This window comes from Mytilus edulis, chromosome 1 (genome assembly GCF_963676685.1).
Source record: "Mytilus edulis chromosome 1, xbMytEdul2.2, whole genome shotgun sequence".
Taxonomy (NCBI): domain Eukaryota; kingdom Metazoa; phylum Mollusca; class Bivalvia; order Mytilida; family Mytilidae; genus Mytilus; species Mytilus edulis.
This window is the reverse complement of record NC_092344.1, coordinates 88,155,685-88,165,774: the sequence shown is the minus strand read 5'-3', so window position 1 is coordinate 88,165,774 and position 10,090 is coordinate 88,155,685. Positions and strand designations below refer to the sequence as shown.

General features: G+C 30.8%; 1 protein-coding gene across 4 annotated transcripts in view; it reads left to right on the top strand.

Moving 5' to 3' along the window:
* Positions 1–1,205: 1,205 nt before the first annotated feature.
* Positions 1,206–10,090, top strand: part of LOC139515473 (sortilin-like) — a 67,948-nt gene continuing 59,063 nt past the window's right edge. For 2 of the 4 annotated variants that reach the window (XM_071305065.1, XM_071305056.1), the window contains exons 1-5: positions 1,206–1,546; positions 5,787–5,846; positions 6,299–6,366; positions 7,101–7,209; positions 9,037–9,204. In XM_071305065.1, coding sequence (XP_071161166.1) covers positions 1,319–1,546; positions 5,787–5,846; positions 6,299–6,366; positions 7,101–7,209; positions 9,037–9,204 — 633 coding nt within the window. In that variant the 5' untranslated portion in view covers positions 1,206–1,318. The remainder of the gene's footprint in view (positions 1,547–5,786; positions 5,847–6,298; positions 6,367–7,100; positions 7,210–9,036; positions 9,205–10,090) is intronic. The other 2 variants (XM_071305060.1, XM_071305049.1) reach the window with 2 other exon arrangements.

Here is a 10,090-nt window from a genome sequence, read left to right as displayed (position 1 = left end):
AAGCAGAATCGGAAATAAGGATAATACAAAAGTCACAGAAACGCGAGTTATATTTCAGACGGTACAAGAAGGCATAAAACTTTCCTCAGTGCTCGGAGCACAAAAATCATGCTCCAATCAAATTGCTGGATTTCAGGTTTTGAGCATGATTTTTGTGCTCCGAGCACTGAGCAAAGTTTTATGCCTTCAAGGCCAGCAATTTGATTTGTTGTTTTTCGAGTCTGAGTACAAAAATCATGCTCGAAAGTTTTATGACCGTGGATGCTTCATTTCTTGTATATTATGCAGATAACTCGTGTTACAAAGTTTCCGTTTGACATATATGTCCACCCTTGCCCTCATTCTCATGGTTCAGTGCTCATGATTGCTGTAATATATTTTTGTGGATAATGTTTGCAATGTGAAATACTCACTCGTAATGAGTAATATAACACAACAAGCAAGGCCTACATGCCCGTCAGACAGTTCACCTGAACGCAGCATCAATTTATGGATTGATGATCAAGGTGAAGTTTTTGTCACTATTTGGTTATCCCTTTGGTCATATAGCCCCGAAGTATGATTAATGAATAACAAAAACAAATTAATATTACAGAATTTTGGAATAGACAGCTGGCATCGGTATAAAATGCTTTCATAAAAATGAAAATAAGGTTCTTTGTTCTTGCTATATAAAAATGTTCTGTTCATATGCAACCGCAATCATCATGGATACAAAGCAAAATTTATAAAACAAAGACTAAAAATTTTTATTTTCACTTTTTAAAATGTGTAACAGATTTATTGCATATTCCTGCATTATAATTGTATGGGTTACAACTGACTTAATTTAAGCATGCCAGGACCGATTATTTAGAATGTTGGTCGACCGACCGAGCGACCGACCGAGAGATCAACCAACCGACAGACCGACCGAAAGACCGACCGACCGACCGACCGACCGACCGACCGACCGACCGACCGACCGACCGACCGACCGACAGACCAACCGACAGCGCACTTGTCTCTGATTATCTTTTTTATGACTCTCAGTATGTACATACCGTAACGATCTATAATATGTCTCTCATCTTGATACTAGGAGTAAGCAATATTTCTTTATAATAAGTTGTTTAGCGAAAGAAATTAGACAAAATAGCATTTCAAATGAACATTAATATTTGAGATTGTAAAACTTAAGAAGAGGTGTCCCTTTATACATCGGAGGCACACAAACATAAAGGAGAAAAAGGGTCGATAATTACAATATTATTATAGGTGTCGCTAATATTTATCTTTCACGTGAAACGGAAACGTCGTTGAACATTACCACGGAAGAATGAAGTTACATCTTTGGTTTGTTTTGGCTTTGACAGTCTGTCAGAAGTGTCATTGCAGCAGGGAGTTTGTACATCATTTCGAAATACAACAAAATAGCATACCCTTGAAAAGTCATGGAAGCCATACACAAACACGATTTCGGCGTGATGCTGACTCAACTTGCCAATCACAAGAAACAACATTTCTTACTGATGTTCTTCAGAAGAAGACACAAATACTTGAAAAGGTATACAATGCAAACAAAGTATTACTTATATATAAAAAAAAAAAACCAAAAAACACACCCAGCAAAGTTTGAGGAGAGAACCAATATATACTTAAGTTTTAACAGTAAAAAGTAAAAAGAGGCCCAGACCAGTGGCAGTGAGTTCTATCAACAGATCTGTATGTACATGTACAAAATGTATATATTTACATTATTATTGATACATCTTATTGCTATTTGGAAATCTGCATCTGTTGACCCAAGAATCTGCACCGCTTGAACTTTTGTCATCATACAACAATACACTTAATCGCTATTTATTCCATTCCAGATAAGTTCTAAAATTACACAACTTTTTCATCCAGTTGAAGCTATTTGGGACCCTGTTTAAACAATTCACCATGCATGATACTTTTTAGTGAGACCCGTTTAAACTACGGTAAATACTTCAAACAAAGTATTTTTTCATTTCAATTTTAATTTCGAAAAAGTGGATCTTACTTTATTATAGCTGCGGAACCGTAGCTTTAAGGTCCTTATGTTATCTTTTGACTATTTCCAGACCATAGATATGGTCCCCTTGTAGTCAAAAAATAACATAAGGACCTAAGAGCTACGGTTCCGCAGCTAACTCTATTAAAGTATTTTAATGATCACTTTCTAAAGTTTTTCCTCCCTCAGCTCACTACTGATGACCTCTATTTTCAGCGGCCTGACCCAAGCAGAAAGTTGTATAAATGACATAAACAAAATATCCTGTTTGTCCTTTCTTGGCTTGACATGTACAGAGTACTGGTAGTGGGCCACATTCCTCTTGAAAATTGATACATATGTTTTATATACAATTGTCCCACTAAAGTCTTGTGCCCTATGGTAAATGTGGGCAAAGTAATTAATAAAATGCTGATAGTATTGCTGCATGCTGATCTCAGGTCATGACTTTACTGATGTCAATAAAGTTGTCTATGCAAATGACAGCTAGTGTGATTGTTGACATTTTGTAAAGGTTGGAAAAGGAACAAACAGGAATTCATTGAGCCTTCTCAGGTACTCTTGCATGTATTGACGAAGGTAACAATATTCAGGCCTTGCAAAAATGAAAAGTAAGGTTCATGTAATAATGCAGGAATGTGTGCACTTATTTATATAGGGTATACAGAAATTGGGAACTGTCTGTCAGTCATTGAACTATCCCTGGTCAAATAATGAAGACAAACTCTATCTCATTATACCAACCAACAATATAAACATTAAAAAGACCAATAATAGTATACTGTGTCTGTTGGATACCAATATAATTATTCATAGATTTCATGGGAACAGGTGAACCACAAATTTAAATGTTCAACAAAATATAATATACAATTTTCTATAAGGTTGTGTGCAGTCTTTGTTAGAACCACAAAGAGGACTTTGCCATGCCCTATAATGTAGATATATAATACATTGTACATGTACTACTATATTGGTTTGGACCTGTGTTCTTGTACTATTAAAGGGCAGATTTGAGGAATTTTACAATATCGGGCATAATATGATTAATGTAGTTGCTCATCCCTTCAAATTTTTGAATTATTACATTTGAAGAAATGTAGTAGATATTGCTTCATTCTAAAATCTCTTTATTAATTATAGACATGAGCAGCCGTCTTTCCCTGATTTGACTTTTGGTGTTTTAGAGCAAAGTTACTTTACAAATGTATTACATGTATCCAGTAGAAAAACAGTCTCTCATATAATTTTTTTTTTAATTTTAATCGCTATGGGGTCATGATATATAATGAACATATTTTACAAGTTTTAATTCAGTGTATAAACATGATGTCTTTTTGTTTGATTTTTGGCCTACATGTAATCAAACCAGGGACTTTGAAATCTGTCTTTTCTGTCGTACCACACATCAGGCATTGAAAGGTAAAGACTGGATGGCTAAGAGTTATAAATGCTAATGACGTTATGGGTATTGTGTTTTAGAATGGTGATATATGACTTCTTGGATACTGAAAATACCTTTGTATGTGAGCTATCATGTTAAAAATCATGTGTCTTAAGTTACTAGCCACTGTAAACATCCATCTGTGACCTGTGATTGCATACATCCATATCATTTGGGCTCTTGTGAATAGCTGTTGTATTAGGTCTCCTTATTTTTGTATCAATAAAGTTGAGATAGAACATTCTACAAGTCCAATTTCTAGAATGTTGTTTTGATTTTTCACATTAAATAAAAGTTGGGTCACAAAACAACCTGTGGACTGATTCAGAACAAGATTTACTCTATTGTTGGTTACAAAAATCTTAGAAGATCATTTACTGAAAAATATACGATTTGATTTGCAACATATCACTGGTCCATCAGCATGATAAAGCCAAGTGAGCTAAAAAACATTAGATAAAACTTAAATTAAATTATTCACTTTTTAAAATAGTCAATCACATGATTTTCCAGTCATGTGATAACACTTACATGTAGATATAATCTAAATCATTCTCATATAAAGTTGGATGGTAACAAATGTTAAAAAAATCCTGTTATATTTACTGCATGACTGAATTTTATTTATTAACTTCATTGATTTGTTTTTAAAAAACCTTTAAAAGCTCAATATATGTAATGTTATTAGGATATATGTGAGCTAAATATACTTAAATAATACTTATATTCCTCCCTATTGTTTGTAAATGTAAATATTGTATAATTCCACAAAGGTTAATAATACCAAACTTTAAAAAATCAATTAAAAAGTTTTCATTTTAAAGGTAGTTATACCGGTACATAACTGATTTCTACTGATCTAGAAATCTGCGTCTGAGTGTATTTTGAATAAACAGTTAAACAGTGTTAAGTTCAAGTTCAAAGTTCATCATCTCTGATACATAAGTACATGCTTATGTGTAACATAAGGCAAATATTTGATTTCTTTTTCAAAAAGAAACAGAAATTACCTCATTAAGTATATGTACTGCATTTAACACACGTAATGTTATTTTTAATTTAATCATTCCCTTGCAATTAAGTTCCATGGTTCAAAAGATATACATGTACTACATTTTGATACATGTATATATGGAACATTATATTTGCAAGGGCCAAGTGTGTAAATTCAATACAAGTATTCTGTATTTCCAAACTTCCAATGTCATGTTATTGTAAAAAATCAAGTCTGTAGATAAGTTTATATATAAATGAATGAAAAAAATCCCTGTATAATGTGATGAAATGATACATGTCTATTATCAGACAATGAGAAATTAAGTCACTGACTTATGTGCAGAGTGTTCTCAGAATTTTGTTTCCTTATAAAACAATTAGAAAAAAACTAAAACAAATTCAAAGGTCAGATGTGCATGTCTGTGTAGTGCACTCTCTAAATGAATAAGAAAGTTTTTAGTTGATATGCATCAATTTATTGACTAATAAGGAAAATATACAACATCTTTTCATTTTTCTTTACAAAGATTCTGCAGTTTAGTATTAAAATTCATAAGAAAACCGTGAATCAAAGGTTTGATATATCCTAGTGTGGTTCTCAGATATCTACTGGACATTCTGCCATTTAAAGATTATTGATGTTTGCTGATACTTTACAAATGTATAACCATGATAACTGAATGTTAAAATTCTGATTTTTTCCAGGACTTTTGTTTTGAAATTATTGTTTTTCTGAAAACGAAGTATTACTGATAATTTTACCAAGTATACCCAGGAACATATATATTAACGTTAGATATACTGTTCTCAGGTATACCATACTGATTGAACTTGCTTCCAATTTCTGTTTGGTTTTAATTTACAATTTTCAGGTGGCACACATAATAAAATTTGAGCAGTTAGCACTGCGAGACCAAAATATAGTATATGAATTCTCACATGTAAAATAAAGCAGCATCTTAAAGAATTCACTAAGATTCAAAGATTTTAAAATGTCATGGAGACAAAATTCAAAAATTAAGTTCAAGAAAAACATGTTCATAGTTCAATAGAATTGAAAACTGAAATAGAAAAGAATGCATAAATAGATGGGAAAAATATGTTGCAGTTATACCCTCCCATAAAAAACAGATTGATAGTTTCAATGTTCCATTGATGCTTTACCAATATGAATTTAAAAATAAGGAGATGGGATATGATTGCCAATTAGAAAACTAAATGAAGTAGTAGTATTTTATAAGCACATATGCATATTTTATACTCTGTGATCTATTTATTGGAATGTTCTATCAAATGATATATATATATAGTGATGTTTTTTTGTTTCAGAGAGTATTTCAGAATGATAGTAATACAGGAATGGCTTTGGCCTGGGCTGGTACCCATGGGGTATGTATAGATTTGTTTTAATTAATATAAATTTACATGCTAAAAGAAAATATTATGAATATTTACATCATCCACTTGGTGTAAGAGAAATAATTTTAAAAAAAAATGAGATTGAATTATTTTATTTTGTTTATGTTCATAAATAACCAGATTATAATGTTTAGAAATTAGAATATAAAAAAAAAAATTAGAAGCTTAAAAAACATTCAGAAATTTACACCAAACAGGACATGATTTGTATTATACAAATCAGCTGCATAGACTGAAAATGAAATCAAAACATTGACACCAACTACACTGAAAGCAAAGAGTACAATAAAATTATTATTGTTATTAACATAATTATTACATGCTTTTGATGGCTAACATGATCTTCCATGTTTCATCTTCTGTCCAGTAAATATGTTGTTGAATGTGAAAAGGCATGACTCAATATATTTTGTCCTTTTCAGACCATGATAGTGGTGACAAGTCAAGAATCTTTTGGTATAGCAACAGGTGCCTCTAATATATATAGAACGTAAGTTACTGGTTTATCTAAAATTAGTAGATTATTAATCATTTATGCCATAATCATTCAGCGAGCTTAATTCATTAGTGCCTCAAACTCTTAAAGAATGTAGGTCAGCAATGAACTTAAGGGTTACCCAACACTTTGATTAAAATAGTCTTCGTTTAATTTGGACAAAATATTTACACAACTTTCAGGAAATGATACATGAGGTATAGGGGCCAGCTGAAGCCTGCAGGTGCAGGATTTTCTTGGTGTGTTAAAGGTCTGTTTTAAATTTCTACTCTTTCGTTATGCTGTTGTCTCTTTGACAAATTCCCTGTTTCTATCCTCAATTTTATCAACAATTTTATCAACAATTTTATCAACAATTATGAACAAAGGGAGATAATTCTGTTCAAACGATTGTCTTATTTCTTTTCCAAAAAAAAAACCCAATATTTCCCCTGTACTTTCAGGTGCAGGGATATGTATTTATATAAAATAAATAATGCTTACCATAATGATGCTGGTTTCAAGTACATTGTATAAATTATAAGATACCTTTGAGTCAGACTATATATTGTCAAGTAAATACTTATTATTACAGCTCTAATGGTTGTGATGTAATGTTTATTTGTCGGCTTAGCAAAATGATTTATTGTAGAATATATGATAAAAGTAATTACTTTGCGTATGTTTTCAAATTTAATTACTTTGCATATATATATGTTTTCAAATTTAATATCTGTACATTTTTACAGAGAAAATTATGGTTTGACATTTGAGAACATTACTAGTAAACTAACTAAAGAGCCAACGTTCATCAGAAAGCATGCTGGGATATTTAGACATACAGATGATACAAATAGGGTAAATATTGTCATGGTGAAGGGGTGAGCATTGGACTACTAACACAGAGGTTCCTGGTTAGATCCCTGCTCCAGTGAGAAAATTTCAGGGACTGGATTTTCAGCTCTCCCTTGATACCATGAGAAAAAAAGATAGTCCTTCGGAAGGGGGGATCAATTGCTGACCCATGTTAAGAGAGAGCCATATCTCTTGCACAAAAAAGACACCCTTGTAAATTTCGAAAAAGAGCAGGCTAATGCCGCTACAAGGCAGCACTCGCACATGAAAGTGGAAAGGGATTTATATAAGTTACAGTGTATTGTTTCCCAATCCACTTGAATAAATATGTTTAATCTAACTTATTGTCCCTGAAATGAACAAACCTTTCAAATTGTGTTCCTAGTTAGATTTTTATTACCTATTTATTATGCCCCATTTATAGTCTATGGTCTGAAAATTGTAAAAAAAATATGATATGGACCTATGGAAATACCGCCAAACCTTCCTTAACAACCACCTGCTGTTACTGACCTATTTTCACCGTCTTAAAAGCCCACAATTTACTTTGAAGGATCAGCAACTTTCTAAAAAGTGGAATTGTACTACCATTTTGATGATCAATGTGGACTTTACTTTCATTTAATCTTGGCTGATTTTTTTGCAAGGGTTGCATAGTCTAGGATTGCGGAATGTTCATAAAAAAAGATAGTCAGGAAGCCTCTTACCAAGCCAAATATCACTTATAGCTAATTACATTTATTTTAAAGTTCAACTCGATTGGATTGAACAGAGCTATTGTCAGTACAATGTAATGTGATTGTGACAAAATTGCTAAAAATGATGATGATGACGTTAATGATTTCATAATATAATTAGCATGTTTAGAAAAATAGAATTTTCGTGACAGTAATATAGAAACAAGCGATCAATCATCAAACTATATTTTTAATTGAATTAAAAATATTTGTAAGACATTGCATGAGGAGACAATTTATATAAAATATTAGTCTATTTAGTATGTGGGGGCTCTACATCCTGGGGTATTTTCACAGGAATAAGATTGGACATAATAATAAGAACCTTGTTTTGTGATTTATGAACAAATACAAAAATACTGAAAGTCCAGGAAAACATTTTACAATATTATGATCAGTTCTCATAATTAGTCATATTGGATATATAGATATACAAGACCAATGTAGAATGTTTTTCTTGCACTAAAAGTTCAAAAGTTATAATGTACATAAATGCATATATATGCTTCTTTCTATTTAAAATGGGGAACCTGTATTAAAAACAACCTGTATTACAAGACTACTTTTGTCTCCTCCTTTGAGTGGTCTTTTTAAAACATGTTTGACTGTATAGCTGAAATATAATATTTGTATTGATACATTTAATAAATAAATAATAACCTGTTTATGAATATTTGTGTTTGATAAACAGGTTGCTGTTGGAGATGACTTATATCACCATATTTCTCATCATAATGATATTGATAGTAATCACTTTTTATTTTACGAAATTTTCATTTGATCTTGCTGACTGATAATTTCCTTTCTTAGCGGAGTCGAGTGATATGTCAAATTATCCCTAGAAACTAAAAGGCATATGGCTTTGTCAATAAAATTTACATGAAATTGGCAACATCGTCATAGGTAAAATAGCAATAAACAGTTTATCGTTGGTCATCTCAACTCAATTCCTTTTCTCACTTTTGCCGTACCAGATCAAGTGAGAAAATCAATCTAGTTGAGATGATCAACAGTAATCTATAATTCTCTTTGCAAAATGTTTTTGTATCATACTTTATAATTTGCTTGACACAGATAATTTCTAATTTTACAGGTCTATTTAGTATCTGTTCGTCCAAAAGGAACTGTACTGTATATAACAGAGGACAGTGGAAAAAGTTTTGTATCTGTAAACCTTGACTTCCAGATAGATGGACAATTACATTTTAACCCTAAAAACAAAGATTATTTGATGGCATCGTCAAGTGTTCTTACAGTAAAGGTTTGTTTTTATTTTATTCCCACATTATCATTATGGATGTTTTTTTAAATAATCAGATTTTTTACAGATATTCAAAAAAAAAAAAAGAAGAAAAAATTGTTATTATTAGATGTTGGACTGGTTTTCAAAATGTGAGTTGCTATCTTGCATGTTTTGATGATAGGAAAGTAATATCAGATGTATCTGGATAGATAGCCAATCATTGAGAGCCATTCAAAGTGTTGATCAATTCATTGTGGAATTTATATTGGAGATAATAAGAATATAGTGAAGAAATGTCTTTAAAAAAAATATAGTGAAGAAATGTCTTTAATAAAAATATAGTGAAGAAATGTCTTTAATAAAAATATAGTGAAGAAATGTCTTTAATAAAAATATAGTGAAGAAATGTCTTTAATAAAAATAAAGTGAAGAAATTTCTTTAATAAAACTATAGTGAAGAAATGTCTTTAATAAAAATATAGTGAAGAAATGTCTTTAATAAAAATATAAGAAATGTCTTTAATAAAAATATAGTGAAGAAATATCTTTAATAAAAATATAGTGAAGAAATTTCTTTAATAAAACTATAGTGAAGAAATGTCTTTGATAAAAATATAGTGAAGAAATGTTTTTGATAAAAATAAAGTGAAGAAATGTCACGCTAACATATTTTAACAAAAATATAGTGAAGGAATGTCTTTAATAAAAATATAGTGAAGAAATGTCTTTGATAAAAATATAGTGAAGAAATGTCTTTGATAAAAATGTAGTGAAGAAATGTCTTTGATAAAAATAAAGTGAAAAAATGTCACGCTAACATATTTTAACAAAAATATAGTGAAAGAATGTCACGCTAACATATTTTAAGAAAAATATAGTGAAGAAATGTCTTTGATAAATAAAG